The sequence below is a fragment of the Apium graveolens genome, chromosome 6, assembly GCF_009905375.1.
Source record: "Apium graveolens cultivar Ventura chromosome 6, ASM990537v1, whole genome shotgun sequence".
Classification (NCBI taxonomy): Eukaryota; Viridiplantae; Streptophyta; class Magnoliopsida; order Apiales; family Apiaceae; genus Apium; species Apium graveolens.
The window spans coordinates 15,391,074-15,413,677 of NC_133652.1; the positions used below are offsets into that span (position 1 = coordinate 15,391,074).

Below are 22,604 nucleotides of genomic sequence, written 5' to 3' on the forward strand. Positions count from 1 at the left end.
TGGAGTTCAGGAGTGAACGCATGGAATTCAGTTGAGTAAACGCGGGTTACTCTATAAGATAAAGATCACCTATGTGGGAGAGAAGTGGGGCCGCTTCAAAGGAGAATCGCGAGGCACAATTCTTTAAAAACTCCTGCAGAACCAGGACGATGTTCCATGGCCAAAATGGATATAATCATGAGAACTGAATGAGTCAGGAAAGATATAGTGATGAGTATGTCATCGTTTACACAAACGGTCGAACAGTTCAAGGACATCGCGTCATACTGTCTACCAGTAAAGTCGATATACTTATTCGAGTGAAGGTTCAAGGAGCATTCTCTACCTATCGTATGCTATATCTGACCGCCGGAACTATCACCAAGTCAAGCTTCGCGTCTGTCTGTCTATGTGGTGCGTGCTACTGGACCATCAATCTCATTTGTGGGGGATTGTTGGACAAACTTAGTATTTTAGACTAAGTTGTGAATCATTTTGAGACTCTATATGAGTGAGACACATTATGTGTTAGTGGTGTGTATTTATTGAAACATATTCTCCTCTTCGAGGGGATTCCAACGCATATTTACACGCTCAAAATGAGTAAAAGGTGAATGAGAACTGATGTTCCAAAGTTTTACATTTTAATATGAAAAGTGGTTTTGTACCACATCGAGAGTAGCACAAACATATTCCTTAGTTTTTCTTATAAATACCATGTACCACATCGAAAAGAAAAACAAGTCCTTTCAAGCCTCTCTTTATAAATAGAGTCTTAGGGCATCAGTTTTATTAAGTCAAGGGAATAAGAGTCCTCTCTTTCATTCTCGGTCTCTTTAGTCTTAAATTTTCCAATACTCCGGTGATAGCTCTCGGGCTTAGTTCAAGTTCGCTGAGAGTATATTCGATCTATCGATTATACTGGTATCTCGTTTTATCCTGGGAGGCTATCGACTCGCACATACGGTGAGAGGCGAAATAGCTTTAAGGAGACAGTTTTAACTGGACTCGAGGATTTCCATTTGGTTATATTCAACCTTTCTCTGTTTGATTTCGTTTACTCACGCACACACTTATTTGATTTACATGTATTAATCGCAGATTGTTTTCACAGAAACATCATTGATTTCATTCCATATTGTTTTGATATCTTTTTGTTAATTTTCAACAATTATTAGAATAAAAATGTATTATTGTAATTACCTAAATAAACTGTTATTTATAAGTAGCTTAAATAAATTATTTTTTTTGCAAAACAGAGAGGCAAAAGGCTAGTCCTTCACAATACACTCATGCTTGATACAACTTGAACCCTAAAACCCTTTATTTTTACCGCTACTTGTTAAATATATGATCTTATTGGGGCCTTCCTCTAACACCTTAAGGTTTTAGATGAGCTGGTTACTCAACGTGGTATCAGAGCTTAGGCTGGCGGGAGAACTAAGGTTCGATTCCCAGCCACCCCCAATATTCTCACAATTTATTGTGGACACTAAAGACAATTAATATCCCAAAGATGGATGCCGGTGTTCACCGTATATTCTTAATTAGCTTAGATGGATCGTTTGCAATTTTGCATGTACGGGTCTTGAAAAATGTAGGTACATTATAAATTTCTCTTTTAATCTGATTAATCTCGGTGTTATAAATTTTGAAATTAATTTCTTCTGCATTCATGTATTTGAATAATTTCTTTTGCAATTAATCTTGGCTCCTGAAAAGTCTAAAAATGAAGGTATATATAATATTATGAGGGTGTATGTGATTGCATTTGGTTGCTGATGGAGTATTCTTCGCGGAATTGAGTGAATTGTTTACAAGAGAGTTAGCTGATGAGGATGGACACTCGGCCCTGGAGGTTAGGGTTACTCGTATCTTATGCACACTGAGATTATTATCATTGCTCCAAGCTTTCAAAATATTATTGGTATAGAGTACCATCAATTGATTGTAATGTTTGATTTGGTATCTGTTGTTAAGCAGTTAGATTATCTTTAATTAACTTGGATTTGTAGGAGAGAAAGGAAGAAGGCTTAGGGAGCTGACTAATGTTGTTCAGAAGAGATTTAAGGTTCCGGAGCTTTATGCACAGAAGGTCAGTAACAGGATTTTCTCTGCGCAATTGCTCAGGCTGAGTATCTCCGAAGCAAACTTTTCATTCACAGGTATCTTGTCGTTATGTTCAGATTACAAATGTTATTTTGTGGGGAAAAACTGAATGTGATTGATTGGTAATGCAATAATTTGTATGAGCTGTGTTTTGTTGATCAATAGTAATGCAGAAATGTAAGAAATGTGAAATTTGAGGGAAGGTATATATAACATTTTTATGTGATGTATTATATGTATTTATACAATCTCTTCTGCAGGTAATCAAATTTATTTAATTCTAATAGTACTGATGTAGTTACGATTGAAGGTCCGTTGTTTATAATTCGTTATTTTAGCTGATTTCGATCATGTAATAAATTATGTGTAATTTAGATGTAAATTGATTGATTGAAAACACATGTAAATATACAGGTTCAGCTATATAGGACATCATTTTTGTATATATTGTTGTTTACGATCTTGTTACCTATTCTATCTTACGAGATGAAGTTGAACATTTTAATTTTGGATAGATTCTATAAGGTATCTCAATTTTTTTATATATTGTTGTTTACGATCTTGTTACCTATTCTATCTTCAGAGATGAAGTTGAACATTTTAATTTTGAATAGATTCTATAAGGTATTTCAAAATTAATTTCCGTTGTCCTTATCTTGCTCGCTCTACATCATATTGCAGTGGAGAGAAGATAGAAGCTTCAATGAGATGTGTTATAACTTGTTTGATTTTTTTGGTTAATTCACATTGCTGGCAATATTTTTTAAATTTCAATTTACAAATCTAATCTACTATCTACTATCGATTATCGACTATATATATAATACTGCATCTAAGGGGGTTCAGTGAGCCATTTAATACTGTCAGATGCCACATTAGTGCCAGGTAGGTGCCAGGTCAGATAGCATGTAAATACTGTAAAGTGGCGATGTATCCCTCCCACACACTCCTCCGCTTAACTTCCGTCGGGTTATGATCAATAAGAGTGTATGTGAGGTGTCTTCTTGTAGAAGTACGCCTGATTCTTTCACTTTATGATACAATTCCTCTTGGCTCATATTTAGGGTTCAGATTGCTCTTGATTTTAGACTGCCTACTATTAAAAATGGATGCTTGTGTTTTGATGTCAGTTTTCTTGTGAATTTACACGGATGTAAGGTTTAATCACTTGTGAAATTCTTGGTGAAGGTTTGAATTCCATAATTTATTAATTTGTGAGGTTAACACAAATAACTAATCGTATAGATCTGATCGATAATTTGTTTGTACTGTTTTTACTTCAAGGTTTTTGTAAAGATGTAATTCATATTGCCTTCCATTACATGTATCACTATTATCTGTTTTTATTATCTATTTTTACCCGAGGCTTTACAAGGAATTTGGACTCTTTTTTGTCAGGAAGGAATTTGGACTTTTGATCAGTTTATGAATGTATAATTGTACTAACTTCTCGAAAAGTTCCATCATTACAAGTTCTCTGAATTTTAGAAACAGTAGATTATTTGTCATCAATTTTTTATCTTTAGAAACAATATAATTTACATTTACATCATCGGCTTTTATTTGTGTATATCATTTACAATCAATTTGACATTATGTTATTCATAGTTACATATTATGATATACTAGCTTTACAACCCGTGCGACTTCATTAATATTTTTATATTATTTAAAAATTATAATAAATTTTCTTTAATTCATATTAAATAGTATATAATTGATAAAATTTGGACCATTAATTATTCAAGTTTCAAGTTCAATAATATAAATATTTGTTGTTGGCGGGTTTCGAACCTAGGAGCTTGAGAAGTGTTAAATAATAGTATAAATATTTATTGTTGGCGGGATTCGAACCTAGAAACTTGAGTAGTGTTTACTATTTAGTATTTAAATATAACGGTCCTGATCACTTGATTAAAAAGATCCAACGGTCATAAATGGGGATAACCAAACCAACCAAAAAAAGAGGCATACCAAAATATACCTTATTCCGGTTATAATAGTATAGTATAGATTAATGTCACGATCTAACTTACTTGGATGGGGTCAATGGATGATCAGTAATATCCATGGCCTAGGTTAGTGACCTCCATTACACTACGGAGGGGCTCGCCTAAGGTCTACCCAAGTGGTGGAGCCTGCATCATAATTTGTGACTGGGGTGGTTTGCGTCCGCGCAGCCCCTGGTAATTGTATAAAAAAATTGTATTAATAATAAAAATGTCACGATCTAGCTTTATTTCAAACCTAATCGCCTTCAACCTTATTTAAAACCTTCCTTCAGTTTCCTAGGCACAAATCCTTTAACCTCTCTAATTCCATTGTATAATATTTTGACCCAAATAGTTGTCTATGCTGTATCTTTTCCTCTATGCTGTATCTTTTCCTCGTTTTGGCCACATGATTGCATTGCATTTGGACTGCATATGTACTAGAGTCCTCAACTCCAGTCATATTTGCCTCGACTTTGTGAGATGCTTATCTTTTACCTTACATCAGGATCTCTTCCAAAATAAGGTCCACCTGAATCCCTTGCTCTTTTATATGCCTCCGCAGCGTGCATCCCAACTTGGTTCTCTGAATATGTACACAAATTAGTAGTCTTGTCCTTCATGGCGGAGGAAACCTCCCTCAAATTCTGGTCATTAATAAATGTACTCAAGGTGCCGGGGCATGACAAGGTCAGTGTCCTATAATCAAGTTATAATTAAAAATCAGATTGATTATTTACCAGATGTTTTACTTGTTATGTATTTTTGTTTGCTGTGGTTTAAAGTCCTTAATATATGTCAAGTAAATAGGATGTTATATTAATTGTTATATATCGTCTTTTTCTTTTTCTTTAAACGTAAAGAGTCTACAATATTATTGAAATTTTTGATTTACTTTGATATGAGGCGTTTTGAGTTTGTTTTCATATCTCAGTTATATGTCTATTCTGTCTTTATGTGGTAGAGATTTTGCAGATTCTGAATTCTTGCATTTATTCATATATTAGATTTGGGTTGTTTATAATGGTCATTTTTTAAATATTTTCCACTTTAAACTTGAGGGCCTTCTCTGATTTGCAGCTATGTAAAAGATTAGATGAACTTGTGACTCCCTTTTTTTCCTAGACGAAAGGACTCTTTGAAAGGATATTGTCGCATTGGTTTCACAGCTAGAATTAGAGGCTCCTTATAAGAAAATTGTTCGTTTTGTTACACATTGACCACAACAGTATAGGACAATTAAATTGTACTTATCACCCACCTTAACTGAAATGCTTGATAATAGCAATTTGATGACTATTTCAAGTCAGATTTTTGTGTGCTTAGTGATATTTAGTAGGGTCCTGTTCCTTTAAATGGAAGCTGAATGTATCATTGACAAGTTATAAAATGATGCATAGTGACTTAGTGTTGTCGTTGCTGTAATGCGTACAGAGCAATGCAAGTTTGACGCTCTTGCTTAGTATCAAGACGTGATCATCTGAACAAAATTATACAAACATTGTAGATAATCACCCCTTGATATATAGTTATATATGCAATCTCTGTCTTCCACTTAATATTAGTGTTTTGAGCTTATATTCCGTTGTTATAGGACTAAGATAAAGATTCTGAGTTTCTAGCTACCAGAGACTATTACTGCTTTATTTCATATTTAGTTTTTAGAATAACGAATTTGTTTTTTTATTTTTGTATTTTGCTTATCATGTGTCCAAAAGTTATTGATGCTCTTTTTACCGTTTTAGGTAGTAAAATGCGAGTTTAATTTCTGTCTCAATCATAAGCAACTATCATGGTATCTCACACATCATTCTAAACTGCAGGTTTAATGTAAAGTTTGTTTGATGCAAGAACATAAGTTCTGCTATCTGAGATGTTGGTGGGCAAGATTGCAACAAATACAATCAGTTACATGACAGGATCGTATATGTTGATGCTTGACAGATTACTTGTAAACAAAGCTTATTTCATTTTGCTTCTAGTACAAGTTGATTTTCTTCGTCTAATGTCGATTCTGCAATGCCTGTGCCACTGGGCAGGGGAATCCACCGGGGATCATATAGATCCCAGTTTTAACTTTTAGCTTGTCAAGTTATAGACAACTGTTATTTGGTTCATTTGGGGGAAGTGGTGATGTTTCTTTATTTTGTTCCTGAGTTTAAAAGTTAAGGTCCAGAATTTGTTATTCAGATTCGGTTGACCAAGTAATATGCTTTTGCTAACACAAAGTTGAAGAAATTTCACTTTTCTGAGCCCATCATAGCATGTTGCTTCAGGTTTTAGTTATGCTACATCAAATTAGTATATATGAAGCAGTCAGTTATTCGTTAACATTTTCAACAATTTAGCATAAGGACGACATGTGTGATGAACCGGTTCACAAAATCTAGTATAAGTGCTGACATGTAAGATGTACCATCACAATGTCGCTCCTAAATGAATATTCCCACAAGTTTCACTAGAAGAGGAATTCTGACAAGTTGAGGAAAGAAATTAAAAAAATTGAGAGACCAACTTTGCCTTAAAACCTTATGTAACAAAACTCTCAGGCAACTAACGGAAGCAAAGAAAAGATGGAAATAACACTCAGACAACGTCAATTGGCAGAGAACTTGGCGCTCACAAGATAACATATATTGCATTTTCACCCCACCATTCATATATGCACCAAGTCGATCTAATCCAGAGCAGGGGCTATAAAGCTAGTAATGTAATAATTAGGGCTGTCAAAAAAATTCGAAAAATCCGATATTCGTCCGAAAAATCCGCATTCGTATCCGAAATAAAGCGGATATTATCCGTATCCGACACAAAGCGGATATTATCCGTATTCGAATCCGACGATTGCGGATACGGATACGGATATAGGCATATTCGTATCCGATAATATCCGAATCCGAATAAATATATTTTATATTTAAATATTTAAATAATTTGAAAATATATTATATTAAATTTATAGTGTGTTTATGTATACACACACATACAAATATATATATATATATATATTAAATACTATGTGTATACAAATTTTATAGACATATAGAAAAAAATCATTTGAGTTCAACAATTTAAAGATAACGATTATATTGAAAAGAAAAATAAAATTAATTTTTGAAAAATTTAAATATAATTAAATCACTTTATCACTTATTTTAATTTTTAAAAATGAATTTTTATTTTTAACTATATTTTTTTAATTTTTTTTTAATTTTTTAAATTTTTAATATAAAATAAAAAAATCTGATTGAAAATCGGATTTGGATCCGGATATTATCCGTATCCGGATAGTATCCGTCGGATCCGGATTCGGATATTATTTTTTAAATATTTCCGGATTCGGATACGGATACGGATACGATTTTTCGGATTCGGATCCGGATCCGGATATAGGCAGATCCGTATCCGAATTATCCGTTTGACAGCCCTAGTAATAATCACGTTTTCATGTGTTTGGTATTGCTGTTGCCGACAGCAACAGAAGCTGAAAAGCAGTTAAAAATTGTTTGGTAAAATTCAAAAGTTGTTTTTCGGAAAAGTGCTTTTGGCTTAAAAGCTGCTGTTAGAGAAAGTAAATCCCCGTGCTTTTAGAAAAAGCTGCTTTTCAGCTTTTGCGGGAAGCAGATGCTGATTTTACCATCAAACTTTACCAAAAACATTATTATTTTTAATTTTTTGCATCAAAACATATACATATCAAAAAAATTATCAAACAGTCATCTGATTTTTCCAACCGCATTTTTTCTAACAGCACACCAATCCATAATCTGCTAACTTATACTAATATGTTTGCTCTCTTAATCAAACTTATTTTCAAGAATAAATGGTCTTTATCTTTCCATAATTGAAAAAGTGTTGACAAGGCTGAAAGAGCAAGCTTAGGAAGGTAAAACATAAGAATTTATTATTTGTTTTTGTGCAATTTTTGCTTCGGCAAATGTATTCATCTTCAATTTTTTCTCAAACTTGTAGTACCTTTTTGGTGATTTTGTAAATTACATTAAAAATATTAAAATATATCAAATATAACTTAAAATTTTCAATCAGATACAAACTTAAATGCAATCATAAACACAACCAAAATAATTTCCAAAATTTCAGTACATTTTCATAATTTACAAGATGTATTTTTACAATTATTTTCACAAAAAATAAATTCAAAAAAAAGTATTATTTTCATAATTTCTCAAAATTATTTTTAAAGAATCGGATATAAGACCGGGTTCAAAAAACTAAAAAAGAAACAAAGGCGGAGAAGCCCAGACGATACAATCAAATTTAATGTTTAGTGCAACTCAAACCCTAAAAGGCTAAAACCCTTTCATATTTTCCGACCCTCAGTCCTCCAAGGCCGAAGCTGCTACCACCATTGTCATTGAAAAATTCAGGTATACAACTACTTGTTCACAATATGTATATCTTGGGTTTAAATCTTTGCCATGATTTTTGAAGTGACTTTTTAATACTGTTATTTTATTCATTAGTTTGTACAATTATATAAACTATTAAGTAAACGTGGCGCCGCCAACCTAATCAGAGAAATTTATAATTTTAAGTTAATTTGATTTGTAAAATTTGTGTGAACGCGGGGATCTACCATTATCAGTTATTATCAACAAGAACCAAAATGTAATAAAATTATAACTTTTTGGGACACATTATAATAATAATAATAATTATTATTATAGAAAAACCGTTATATAAATGAATGTTGTTCAAATTTAAAACTATTGAGTTGCTGGTTGTTTGTTACTCCTATATCTTTTTCATTTTGGTTGTTAACTCTTTACCTTCAGAAGCATGTCAAGTGATGCTAAAACAGAGCAATTTGATTGTGGAATTGGAACTGATAGAATTAGCAACTTGCCCGGAAACTTGATTGACCACATCCTAAAATGTTTGCCGCTTCGGGATGCAGTAAGAACAAGCACCCTCTCGAAAGCATGGAGAGATAAATGGGTCATGCTTACATGCCTACGTTTTGATGATGATTTTTTTATCCAGCTGCTTTCTAAGATGACTACGAAAGATGAAGAAACTCAAATATCGGAAGTTTTAAGAATCGTCAGTGGTGTTCTTTTAACTCTTAATGGCCCAATTTTGGAGTTTCGTCTTTTTATTCCTGATGATCTGCCTCTTCATAAGTATCCAGCTTTTATTCATTGGATTAGAAACATATCCAAAAACGGAGTAAAGATATTAAAGCTTCGTAATAAAGGAAGTAGTGCCTATGAAATTCCCTCTTATTTCTTCTCCTGTTCAAAGTTAACTCATTTGAAGCTCGAAAGCTGTATACTCAATCCACCCCTAAAATCTGGAGGTTTCTGTAATCTGATTAGGGTTAAGCTTGTGAATGTCACAATTACTACTGCCATGTCATTTGGGACTCAACTCAGTGAATTATATTTGGAATGTTGTGCTGGAATTGAACATTTGGGAGACCATTTTAAATATAAGAACAATATCACTCTGTTGAGTATCTGGAGCTGTGGAGAAGTTGAATGGAAATGGTTTGAATGCACCCAAAAAGTGGAAAATCTCTGTCTCGCGTTCAATGAAGAGGCAAAACAAACCATGGATTTGGACAAGCTAGTTGATGAAATGCCCAATATACATACTCTTCAACTTGATGGACTTGTCCTCAAGGTTAAGTGAACATCCTACAAATTTTATTAATTGATAATGTGTTTTAGTAATTATATTAGCCAATTCAAACAAACGTCTCACATTTTTCAATATGCATAATGTGTGTGTAGTCTTTGGAAACAGGTGCAGCTGTTATGCAGAGGCCTACAACAATGGAAAAATTGAAAGATATCTCCCTTTACGATCTGGAATGTGATTTGCTTCAGATTCAAAATGTTCTTTGCTTAATCAGAATTTCGCCCAAGCTGCGATATTTGTATGTGCATCTGGTAAGAACTGGTTTGCTCAATATAACCATTATTAAATTGTTGTTATATCTAAAGAGTATTCATTTTTAAAAATTTTAAGTTCTGCCTTAAAACTAAGGGTGAGCAAAAAACACAAACTAAAGCTAAAACTTAAAAATCGAAAAACCGAACCATTTCAATTGGTTAAAGGTTCTGACCGAACCAATTATTAGAATAAATAAATAATATATGATATATGAGTTTTCAAAATTAATAAGTACATATTTATTCTATAAGATTAAAATGTACTGACATAATATGTTGGTCATGGAGGTGTATACTATGCTATGGTCTGTTACGATAATTTAATGTGTTTCAGGATTGTATTCTATTTCATTTTTGTTTATGCACTGAGACAATCTATTTGTCGGAGATTATTGCCCTTATGATAAGATAAACTTGTACATGTTTCTATCCCACTGATAAAACCCAGAACAGTGTTTCACCACTTGTTAAGTTTGTCTGGACTTCAAACAAATCTTGCATTACTATATGCCAGTAATTGAAGTGTAAGTACATTCCTTAGACTAATTACCCACACGAGCATTGCAGTGATTTGAAGTCATTGGTATAGGCAATGGCTACAGAGTGGAATAATGCCATCAGCCATCTGACCTTCCCCCTTCCCTTTATACATTGCTCAAGGCGTACAAATGGACAATTTATATCTTCAAGTGACATTATTCATGCTTAAGATTTTCAGAATTTCAGTTATGTAAACTTGGATGGTAGAATAATTCTTTAATGGAGTTTTACTTATTTAATTTATAAAATTTTCTCCTTTTTATTTAATTCAATTTTTTAATCAGAATCAAACCTAGCTTTTTCAAAATCGAAATCAAATCGACTGTTGGATTGCATTTATATTTTGATTTTTAAAACCGAAGACATATGATTCCGGTTGTATTCTAAATTTGAATCAATTTTTTTCTTATTTTTGTGCTCACTTCTATGACAAATCTGAAACTCTACTTTCTAAAAAATGTGTAGTTGTTTTCTAAAAAGCCTTACTTTTCTCCACTTGTAAGTAATATTTTTTTTCTTAATTATGTTTGTAGATGTAATTGTTGTCTTGTTTTTCCTTGTGCAACATCTTTCTTTCACTTTTTTTCTCTTCTAAATTTTGTGTGTACTTTCTATTTAATAATCACATTATATCCAAAATCTTCTCATGTTATCTATAATAGGATTTTATCAAGTCCTAACTAAAATTTGCATGATTTTTATATTCATCAATATATTTCATCGTGATGTTTAGTCTTCTGACATATGAGGCAACTTGTCAATGCTAAAGATTATTTCACCATTTGCTATAATTATTCACTTTTTTTAAAAATATTCTGACAAGTTACAATTTATTATAAACATTTAACTACAGTTATCTTATATCTGTCGTAATATCCCAATTATGATTATGTATATATATGTTTCTCCTAAAATAAGATCTTGTACCGACCAAATTAGTTGAATTTTGCATGTTTATCTATACTTAAATAGTTTGATCTTATTTTTACCATGTATGTAGAATTCCGGGAATTATACGAACGTGGCTCCAAGCATGGAACTTAAGGTGTTACAATTTTTGCAATCAACACACTTGATTGACTTCATTCCAAATCAACTTGAAACTGTGGAAATAGATGGAATGGTTGGGTCCGTTGAGCTTGAGTTCATAAAACTTTTGCTTGCATCTTCTCCTTCACTTAGATGTATGAATCTTCTTAATCCCAGTATTGATGATTTCGAACAAGCATTTAGGATTTCACGAGAGTTGATGAGGTTTCCTAGAGCATCCGCAGCTGCTCAGATTATATGGCTAAACTGATGGTGGTTGTGGTAGAGTTGTTTTGGAAGCAAATATTTTTCCTCTTTTTTTGTTAATTTTGGGAAACAAATGTGAAGGGTACGGGCTCCTTAGATCAGTTTGTGTTTTTTCAAGGGAAGATCGGTTGTGTATTTTGTGGAGCAACCAGACCTCTTTTCTTGAGATTGGTCCAATTGGACCTCTTTTTATAAATTCCGTGGACTTGTATTTTATTTTATTATTTCGGGTCACGTTGCCCATTGATTCCTTAACATATTATTATATCTTACTATGTGATGTAATGTATTATCATATAAGTTTTAAATTTTTGCTTAATCGAAATTAAAATGTAATTGACTTTTCATCTATATTCGAGAGAGAGTGTTCGGTACACATTTTAAGGTGTATATAAGTATAGTTCAATAAATTATTTTTTTCTAAATAAAAATTTAAACATTTAATTTTTTTTTGAAACGTAAAATCTTAATGGAATCAGGAACATGCCACAGACCTCATCCTATTATACTTGCAGGTTGGAGATGCAGTAAGAACAAGTCTCTTGTCTAAAGCACGGAGGCGTCCAAGAATACTTGCAGGTTAGATTTTGATAATATCCATGTGAAATGCTTTCTAAGACGTTTTCTGCTAGAGATCAACTCACGTATTGCATGTTGCAATAACCATCAGTAGTATTCTTTAGCTTACACACCGCATTTTGAAGTTCAATCATCTTTATCTATGTCTGGAAATGGTTTTGATGGATTAAAAACATATGAATTAATGGTGTTAGGAAAGTGAAGCAACCAATGGTGTTAGGAAAGTGAAGGTTGTTTAAAGCAAAAATTGCCTACACAGTACCCTCTCATTTGCTGTGAAAGTGGAATCACTCATTCTAGGCTATTAACTCTGTACTGAATCTACCCCTCGAATTCGGGGGCTTTTGTAATGTGATTAGTGTCAAACTTGTAAATGTCCTAATTAGTGCTGACATGACATTTGGGACTCAAACTGGATGAAATGGATTTGGAACATTGCAGTTGGGCTTCACATGGGCTGGGTTGGGTTAGTTTAGCGATTTTAACAACCCCACCCATTTAAAACGGGTTATAAAAATATCAACCCGTTAAACTCAAAAAAATTATACAACCCAATCCTATTAATTATGTGATGGGTTGAGTTAATTTGGTTAATCTAATCAGCATAACAAACACCAGCCAACCTAATTTAATGAAATTATCATGTATTTGCAGTGGTAAAATGATAAGGCGTTGTTATTTAATTGTTTTCGGAAATAAAACTATCAATAAGAAACAGGAAGAAAGGACTGGTATTATTTAAAAATCCTGCTTATTACAACTGATCATCAATTATCTTCCAAATGGATGATTTTAGGTTAATTAAGAATTATTTTAATTACAAAAGGGAAAAATGGGACTCCCCTAGTACATCCTAAGAACGAATCAAGAACTGTCTGTGATCAGTAGATCTAATAACACAAACAGATAGCTGGACTGCAAAGGAAACCAGTACTAAAATGGTTTGGGTGTATATAGTAGAACCGGGTTATGTTGGGTTAAGATTTTATTTATCAAAACTTTGACCCAACTCATAATAAACGGTCCAACTAAAAAAAACCTAATTAACCCACGATCCCGAATGGGTCGTTTTGGTCGGCCAAATTAAGGATTGGGTTGGTTCGATTTGGACGGGTTGGACAACCCATGAGCAGCCCTGCATTGCAGTGGGAGTGGGATTGAACACTTGGGATGCCAATTCCAATATAACAATGATCTTGATGCGTTGATGATTCATTGACAGTGGAGAAATCAACTTTGTAAAGTAACTCTGTCTTTAACCCATCTTTATACAACCTACTCCACACAAGCACCAATTTATACAAGGGGGCCGGTCTACAACAAACGTTTGTTGTAGACCGGTATACAACAAACAGTTTCTCCACCGTTGGATGGTGGATCTAACGGTTGGTAATTAAAACAGCACCAAAGGGACCGCGAAAATTTTCAGCGGTCCGTGGTAATTACCAAAATACCCCTCCGCACGGACCGCGGAAATTTTCAGCGGTTGGTAGCGTTTTTTGTTTACCTAGTTCTTGACAAACACAGTCTCTCTCAAACTTATATACATAAACACAGCCGCAACCTGCAAACACAAACACAAACACACAGCCAGCAGACCCAGCACAAGCAACAATCACAGCAACCCAACCTTAAATCATTCTCCTTTTCCGTTATTAAGGTATATAATCGATTCATTTATGTTCTTTACAGTTTTATTGATATAAACTTATGTTTTTCTTTTGTTGTAGATCTTATTTTGTGTATGTAATTCAAAATTTTAGAGTTAAATAATGTATGAATTAATATATGAATCGTACATTAAATTCAAATTTTTAGAATTTCTAGGGTTCATAATTTGGACATGATTCAATACGATTTTTAGGATAAATTAGTGTTAATTTAGAATTAATTTAGTGTATTAAATTCGAATTTTTAATGTTAATTCGAATTTACAATTTCCATTCGAAATTTTAATAATCAAATTTATTATTTTAAATCGAATTTACAATTTTAATTCGAAATTTTAATATCCTTGTGGAATTAAAATTAGTGTTAATTTAGAATTAATTTAGTGTATTAAATTTGAATTTTTAATTTTAATTCGAATATTAGTGTTAATTCGAATATTTTGGAATAAATTTAGGATATTTTGGAATAAATTTGGAATAAATTTAGGATAAATTCGTGACAATTTATGAATAAATTTAGAATTATTCGTGATATTTTAGTGCTAAATAGTAAAATCCATTTTTTAGGATAATATTTAGGATAATGCGAATTATTAAACCTTATTTTATTTATAAATCGAATTTTAGTGTTACAATACAATTTTAGTGATAATTCGAATATGTAGGGTTAAACTTATGTTTTTAGGATATAAACTTATATTTTTCTTTTGTTGTAAATCTTATTTTGTGTATGTAATTCAAAATTTTAGGGTTAAATAATGTATGAATTAACATATGAATCGTAATATGATTAAATTCGAATTTTTAGAATTTGTAGGGTTCATAATTTGGAATTGATTTAATTCGATTTTTAGGATAAATTAGTGTTAATTTAGAATTAATTTAGTGTATGTAAAATTGAATTAACGTAATATGATTGTTTTTATTGTGTACGTTGTGGTGTTTTTATTGTGGTGATTGATGAATTTTGTTGGCAATATTTTCAGGTATGGATAATTTTGATGATTTCGAGAATATGTTGCCGGGTCCTAACGCACATAATATTATTTGGGACAATCGGTATCACGTCAGTGAGGATGTTTGGGATGGTGCAGGGAGAGATGAGTTGTAGAGCTATTCGGGGAACAAGTCATTGCACTTGTGGAAGTTAAGAAGACCACAACGGGAATTGCTACACATGCTTGGGTTTGGGATTTTTGCAGACCCTGCTGTTGTCTTGGCTACTGACACTCGGTTGATATCTGCTTTGGTGGAGCGTTGGAGACCTGAGACCAACACTTTTTTCACGAGGCAGGGCGAGATGACTGTTACATTGGAGGATGTGGGGTTTATTTTAGGGGTGCCAGTTCAGGGGGATGCGCTGACTTGTGGGGTGATAGAGAACAAGGCGGCGTATTTTGCTAATAATTGGTTTGAGCCTTTGACCGAGGAGGAGGTGAAGGAGGCTTTGTATCGGAATAACATCAAGCTGGGGTGGTTGTTTGAGAGATATGGTGCACAGAAGCCTGAGAAGAACAATATGAGGGCCACGGTTGTACATACCAAGGCATATCTGCTATTCATTATGGGTTGTATCCTCTTCCCCAGCATCAACCGCTCTTTTGTTCATGTTCGGTATATGCACCCGTTGATTAATATGCGGGAGATTCCTTATTATGCTTGGGGTGCAGCTGTGTTAGCTCATATATACCGGGTTTTGGAGATTGCTGCAAGGAAGGGCAGCAAGAGCATTGCTTGTTGTGTCTGGGTGTTACAGGTTTGGTCTTACGAGAGATTTCCTCGTATTGGCGTGCCTTTACGATCTCCCGGTCAGGAGGATTATCCGGTTGCTGAGGGATGGGCATATGCTAGTGATACTCATGTCGGGGTTTCGAAGAAGCGCAGGATGTCAGGCCCTCACCACAGCTTACCGTTCTATAGGGGTGAGTTTGATGGTGTTGCTGGTGATGAGGTGGTCTGGAGGCCGTATGCTAGGTTCGAGGATGTTATGGACAGCGAGATGATACAGGCACAGTTAGCTGGGTGCGGTCGAGTTCCCCTTGTATGTTACGACGTGGTCGAGTGGCAGCATCCGGACAGGGTGTCGAGACAGTTTGGTGCTAGTCCCCAGATTCCACGGGCACCGGTGAACATGGTTGGTTACAGGGGGGCTAAGGATGCCACGTTTGCATGGGAGGATTGGCTGGTGCAGTGGTTTATTGATATTGGCAAATGGGCCAGGTTCTGTTCAGATTTGGATGGCCTTGTTGATGACTCGGTAGACATAGCTTCGGAGGCTGATTACATGGCGTGGTATGCTGATATATCTCGTATGCGCATAGGGAAGCCCGATCCACAGCCTCAGCAGCAGTACAAGACGAGGGAGTTGTATGATAGCCTCGAGGGCTATGAAGTTGTAAGTGTTTTACAAATATGTATATTTCATATTACACACCCACACAATACAAAATTTGCATTCACATGTATTTCATCTTGATGATATGATATTCTTGTGGAATTAATGAAAAAATGTTTGCTTGTTTTTGTTTGTAGATGGTTGTCGGGCTTAATATGTTGAAACAGCTGGACGCTAGGGTTCCTCCTGAGTTTGTGGAGGAGTTTGGGAGGATTTCTGCTACCTTCCTCACACCATTCTCTCGGTTGATGAAGAAGATCAAAGGACCCGCCTACAGACCTCCAACATTTCAGAACATAAAACCAGATTTCATTGCACCTTTGGCTGACGACTTTGACATTCCAGCCATTCCTGCCCAGGATGTCGTTGACATGACACAGCCATCCCAACATGTGTCTCAGCCACCCCAGGCTATTGCCTCATCTAGTAGGCCCGCGAAGCTTGCATCCCGCAGGATGAAAGAGGAGAAGTGGAGTATCACTAAGAGTCTCAGCATGACAAAGAAGAATGCTATATATTCAGATTAGGGATGGGGCTTTGGGATGGCGCCGAGGAATCCCGGTGGTCTTAGTGTTCAGGACTATCACGTCCATGCATCAGCTATGCAGAGTCTGGCTCCAGGAACATGGGTTGATGACAGGATCATATACACTTATATGGTATTGTTCGTTGTCTAATATATTTTAGTTTTTGCATTTATTTTACTTGTTGCATTAATTTTACTTGTTGCATTTATTTTACTTGTTGCATTCATATATATACTTGCAGGGATTGCTAAGGACTCGGGAGGAGGAGATTCACACTGGAGGTATATGGGAGAGGAAACCCGTCTATTATTTCATGGATCCCTACTTCATGGTTCTTGGGAAAGGACATGTGAAGAAAATTAGAAAAGCATCGAGGGTCGGTGGAGATACATTACAGAGGGCATGGAATAAAGCATTACGTAGCTTTACCGGGTTTTCCAGTGCTACTGTTGGTCCTTCCGTTCTCGAGGCGGACTACATATTCATCCCATGTTGTGTCGGAGATGTGCATTGGGTTTTGTTCATGTTCGGTACTAGACGATTTGAAGGTCTTATCATAGATTCAATGAATGACGAGCCGGATTATCGTGAGGATATACGAGTGGTGGTATGTTCCTCTACTATTACTGTCTTCTATATAGTCCTTACCAATTGTATATTATATTCATTCTCGGATCATAATTTCATTGCAGTCATGGTTGTTGCCGAGGCTATTGCATATGGTACACCCAGTCGAGGGGCTTGACCCTACTTCAGCCGAGGTCCTAGCTCTACCGTCTAGGCCAAAGCAACGAAACTCTAATGATTGTGGTGTTTATGTGATGAAGTACATGGACTACTTCACACAAGGATATGACTTAGCTGAGGTACCAAATTGGTCGCAGGAGGAGGTGGATACCTTTAGGTATCGGATAGCCAGGGAGCTTCAGTTAGGGAAGGCAAGGGGGATTCTCGGGATTCGTATGCGTAGGCGTCACGAGGCTTCGTAGTTGAATTTCATAGTGTTTTAGTTTGTCGGATTATGTAGTTGGATTGCATTTCATTTTAGGTTGTCGGATTATGTAGTTGGATTTCATTTGATTTTAGGTTGTTGAATTATGTAGTTGGATTTCATTTTATGTTGTCGGGTTTTATTTGGTTTATTTGGTTTGTTTGGTTTGACGTTGTTTAATTTTGTTGGTTTTTTGTTATTTTTGAGCATTTTGGGTTGTTGTGGATTTTGGTGGAATTTGGTAGATTTTGGTGGAATTTGGTGGATTTTGGTGTTGTAGGTGTTGGGATTTTGGTGGAATTTGGTTGTAGATTTGGTTGTGAATTTGGTTGTGAATTTTGGTTGTGAATTTCCTGGCTGCTCTGTTTTCAATCTGCAAAAAAAATAATTTAATGGCCCCAACCACGGAAAATTTCCGCGGTCCGTCTACAGCCCAACCGCGGAAAATTTCCGCGGTCCATCAGTTTTGTTTTTTGCACCTGAAAACAGAGCAAAATACAGGGGAAACAGAGTATGTGCAAATTAATCTTCTGTTGAAATTGCTTAATTTTTGGAAGTTAGTCCTAAACTAACTTCCACTAATCCAAACTAATTTCAAAAGTCTTAAAATATGGTAATGAGTGATTTTCAAAAAAAAAATTATTTTTTTTCATTTTTTACGATAAATTGAAAATTCCTTAAAAAAGTCAACGAAAGTCAACGCTTGTCCAAATATTGAAAAAAACTTTTCAATACATTTCATAACAATTTGTAATGTATAGTTCGACTTGTAAACTTTACTTTTCAATCTCAAATTTTTAGGTACACTTTCAATCTCAAATTTCATACTTTAATTCATAGAAGATTCATATAAATTCATATAAAATTCAATGAAAATACATAGATTCGAATGAAAATTAGACGATCAATACAATCCACTAAATTTTATGAAATATATTGGTCCTAACCAAAAATACCTAGTATATTAGAAAGACCACCGGATAACCGGTGTTGAGCAACTCCTTGCGTAGTATCCACGAAGCATGCAATATGGTAGAGAACAAGTACACAACCATCACGGATATGGCCTTCCGTAAGTTTCCAAGGGTAAGGGTTGGAGTCGTTCCAAATGGTAACCGGAATCGTATTTGAGCCATCGTAGAGACGAAATCTTGCAAAACATGTCCCGCGTTCCCTCTCCGTCCCTCCCGTTAGGTGTGAAACCCAACCCTTCACATATTCGATGCGTATTTGGTCCATATTACAACCCTCACGAGGCCTCAAGTTTACAATATCGGCAATCCGATCACATTTAACAAGCTTACCGCCATTCCATCCGGATTTTTTCCATTTTCCATCGGGCGTGTTGTTGCCCAAATTCAAGATCGGAAGGAAGTACGGATCCGGATGAGAGTTCACCAATCTCCACGGTTCAGTACCCTCCATCCAATTGCATGCCTCGATCCAATTTTTGGCCCTATAAGCCTCCTCATCGGGTGGGTACAAGTCCGTTTCCTCTTCCTCCACATGGGGCGGCTCGTCATTGTCCACAAGGGGCATCAACTCGGCACATGCATCTTCCATCTCACTAAAGGTTGGTGAGACCACATCTTCCTCGTCATTGTCCTCATACCACGAGTCGCTTGGTAGGGAGTCCGAGAATGTGTTGCTAACGTGGGAAACCGAATCACAACTATGATCGGAGTTGTTCTCACCACTATACTCGCTAGTCATATTACCTATCACAATAAAACATAATTATATGACAATAATTGGCAATTATATGACAATAAAACATAACAAAAAAGAAAGCAATGTTAAACACTTAAAATTGAAATCCATTTAAAGATTACAACATTCGGTTACAAAATGGTACACCACTAATTATATTGCGATTCTTGAACATTTTTAAGATCTTCTAGTCTACTAGCACACTTCCTTTTATCATGGCCTTCCATTTGACAATAAGTGCACCTTCTTGGCGGCTTCTCCTTTTTACCAATCGATTCTATTGGACTTTTGAAACGAACGTCCTTCTTCCTCCCTTTAGTTTGGGACATAATAGGGTCAAGAATTGTTTCTTCATGAGCACTTGCATTTGGAGCTTGCGAATTGCTTTCGTAAGATTTAATTCCATCAACGCTCATTTTTTCGAGAATTGGTATTTCTCGATTCATCACTCTAACGGCATAATCATACCGTTCCTTGGATGCAATGCTACTTTGACAAAACATTGTCATGCTATTAAATCGATCGGTTGAGGTCATCTCATGACTTTGTCCAACATCCAAATTCTAAGGCAACACACCATCAACTCTATTGGCATGCATTGTCCACCTCCGGTTTATGTAATACGGGGGAATTTCCGAAACCCGTTTCTTAGTGAAGACCGCCAATAGGTGTCTACAAGGTAGCCCCGAATGTTCAAGCATTCTACACGTACACATTCCTAAAGAGCTTGTTTTCTCGAATGCCACAAAATAAACATTTCTTCTCGTAGGCTCGGACATGGGCCTATAACAACTATAGTACGTATAAACATCCCCCATTCTCTCCCCTTCTTCACTAGCTTGTCGGTCTTTTTCAACAAAGTATTTTGAAGAGTCGACCAATTCATCTTGAAATCTTCTAAACATTTCCTTAGTGTAGATACAAGAAGCATGATACTCCAATGTGGTATGCAATTTCATAGGACGTTTTAGATTAATGGTGACATAATCTTCTTCCTTCTCCCTCATGAATTGCCTTGCCAATGCTTTTTGGGCATTTTCAATGAATTCCTTCAAACCCGTTGCCGAACTCACATACTTATCAAAGAAAGAATTCATCCCCTCACTCCTCGATGTACTATTTTGAAACGCCGAAAATTTGTTTCTAGTATATGTAGGAATCCACTTGTGCTTCAACTCATATAACCCCTTTAACCATTTATGATCTTGCAAGTGATACTTTTCCACAAACGACGCCCATCTAGCTTCAAAAACACATTCGGTGAGAGATTTATAAATGCAATTGTTGAAGTCCGTCTTGAATTCCGGAAAAGCCGAATAATAATGAGCTAATTTCTCCGGGAATTTTTGACTAATGTGCCAAGAACACAATAAATGGGTAGTATTCGGGAGTACAACCGCAATAGCGCTTGCCATGGCTTGATCTTGATCCGTGATTATAGTCAATGGAGGATTATTCCCCACACCTTCAAGCCAAGTACGAAGAATCCACTCAAAAGTCGACGCGTGTTCATCCCGCATCAATGCAAACCCGAAAATTACCGATTGATAATGATGATTGACTCCGGTAAATGGGACAAATGGCATTGCATACCTATTTGTCCGATAAGTGGTATCAAAAGCCATAACATCGCCAAAATTTTGGTAAGCCATTATACATCTCGGATCAATCCGTACTAGACACTTCAAGCGATTCTCTTCATCGACTTCGGTCCTAATAAAATATTTAGAACCACTTTCTTCATTCAACCTATGCAACAAGTCCAACCCCGCTTGGGCGTCACTAATCTCAAACCTTTTCATCCTCTCGTCTCTTAACACATTCCTAACATGTTAAACATTGAAACCAACTTTGTCATTACCTCCATGAATGTTACCAATCACATTCATCACTTGACAATTACGAACCCCCGAACCATAAAGCGTTTTTATCAAACTACGGGTCGCGGTGTTGACATGTCTTTCTCGTTGTACCAAATTCATCTTACTAGGGGAAACAAGACCGTGGTTGTGTACCAATTCAAGGCTAGTTACCTCCCAGTGACGTTTTTTCTTTTGATAATTGACATACATCCTCACCTTGCACTCGCTTTTAGGAAGAACCTCTCTACGCCGTTTATTTTGACTACTCTTGGCGACGACACTTTTTCCATAAAGCCTACAAACATATAAACGACCATATATCTCGTTGTCTTTATTACGATGGCTAGCTTGAATTTTAATCGCAAATCCATTTCGTAAAGCATAAGCCCTAAAAAAATGACCGGCCTCATCTACACTTTGAAAATTTTGATTCAAATATGGAACTCCCCCCCCCCCCATCAACATTTTCATACAAATTTGCATCCTCTACATTATCAATTTCATCCTCACCCTCAACATTATCACTATCATTTTTGACCTCATTTTCAACCTCATTTCCATCACTTTCATCTTCAACATCAACCAAATCGTCATCTAAATTAATAAATTGCTCATTTCTATCTACAAAATCATCATCTTCAACATATACAGGGGTTTTAGGTTCTTCACTACTATTTAAACTATCAAGATGTAAACTACAATCAATAACCTCTTTTTTTTCATTTTGACGTTTATGACGAAACATGCGAGCAAATAATTTATCCGCCATGAAAATGAGAAATTTAAGACAAGAAATATACCTTGAATTGACAAAACAACTTGAAGTTCTTGATGAAAATCGCCTAAAATGTAAACTTGGAGAGAGTAGAATTTTTCTACAAAATTTTGGTGTTTTTGTGGTGAAATGAGGTGTTGTTGGGATGTTGGGGATAAGGGGACAGCACCCAACCGCGAAAATTTTCCGCGGTCCGTCCAGACCAACCGCTGAAACTTTCCGCGGTTCGGGTACCATCTCACCCGTTCATCCCCCATCCAAC

General features: G+C 35.4%; 4 protein-coding genes and 1 non-coding gene across 7 annotated transcripts; 4 read left to right on the forward strand and 1 right to left on the reverse strand.

Moving 5' to 3' along the window:
* Positions 1-1,533: 1,533 nt before the first annotated feature.
* Positions 1,534-6,223, forward strand: LOC141668138 (small ribosomal subunit protein uS3y-like). Of its 2 annotated transcripts, none has more exons than XR_012552935.1 (4): positions 1,534-1,837; positions 1,995-2,144; positions 4,645-4,769; positions 5,903-6,223. XR_012552935.1 is itself a non-coding variant. In XM_074474841.1 (4 exons), exons 1-4 carry the CDS (start codon positions 1,858-1,860, stop codon positions 5,906-5,908), a joined length of 330 nt encoding a protein of 109 aa, XP_074330942.1. In that variant the 5' UTR covers positions 1,534-1,857; the 3' UTR covers positions 5,909-6,223. The 2 variants fall into 2 exon arrangements, 1 of the variants encoding a protein (XP_074330942.1); XM_074474841.1 differs by having other exon boundaries at positions 1,534-1,906.
* LOC141669742 (U1 spliceosomal RNA) lies at positions 4,117-4,274 on the forward strand. Its single transcript, XR_012554005.1, has one exon. It is a non-coding gene; the product is annotated as a U1 spliceosomal RNA (small nuclear RNA).
* A 2,107-nt stretch (positions 6,224-8,330) lies between the features above and the next one.
* Positions 8,331-12,485, forward strand: LOC141668366 (F-box/FBD/LRR-repeat protein At1g13570-like). 2 transcript variants are annotated; one of them, XM_074475224.1, is made up of 4 exons: positions 8,331-8,467; positions 8,876-9,725; positions 9,836-9,994; positions 12,349-12,485. In XM_074475224.1, exons 2-4 carry the CDS (start codon positions 8,880-8,882, stop codon positions 12,415-12,417), a joined length of 1,074 nt encoding a protein of 357 aa, XP_074331325.1. In that variant the 5' UTR covers positions 8,331-8,467; positions 8,876-8,879; the 3' UTR covers positions 12,418-12,485. The 2 variants fall into 2 exon arrangements, with proteins under 2 accessions (XP_074331325.1, XP_074331324.1); XM_074475223.1 differs by lacking the exon at positions 12,349-12,485 and adding an exon at positions 11,538-12,031.
* A 4,526-nt stretch (positions 12,486-17,011) lies between these two features.
* On the forward strand, positions 17,012-18,125 carry LOC141668698 (ubiquitin-like-specific protease ESD4). Its single transcript, XM_074475680.1, has 3 exons — positions 17,012-17,136; positions 17,246-17,611; positions 17,697-18,125. The coding sequence occupies exons 1-3, from the start codon at positions 17,020-17,022 to the stop codon at positions 17,991-17,993; spliced, it is 780 nt and encodes a 259-aa protein (XP_074331781.1). The 5' UTR covers positions 17,012-17,019; the 3' UTR covers positions 17,994-18,125.
* Positions 18,126-20,268: 2,143 nt separating this feature from the next.
* Positions 20,269-21,507, reverse strand: LOC141664665 (protein FAR1-RELATED SEQUENCE 5-like). The gene has a single exon (XM_074470617.1). It carries the CDS (start codon positions 21,505-21,507, stop codon positions 20,269-20,271), a length of 1,239 nt encoding a protein of 412 aa, XP_074326718.1.
* Positions 21,508-22,604: the final 1,097 nt, after the last annotated feature.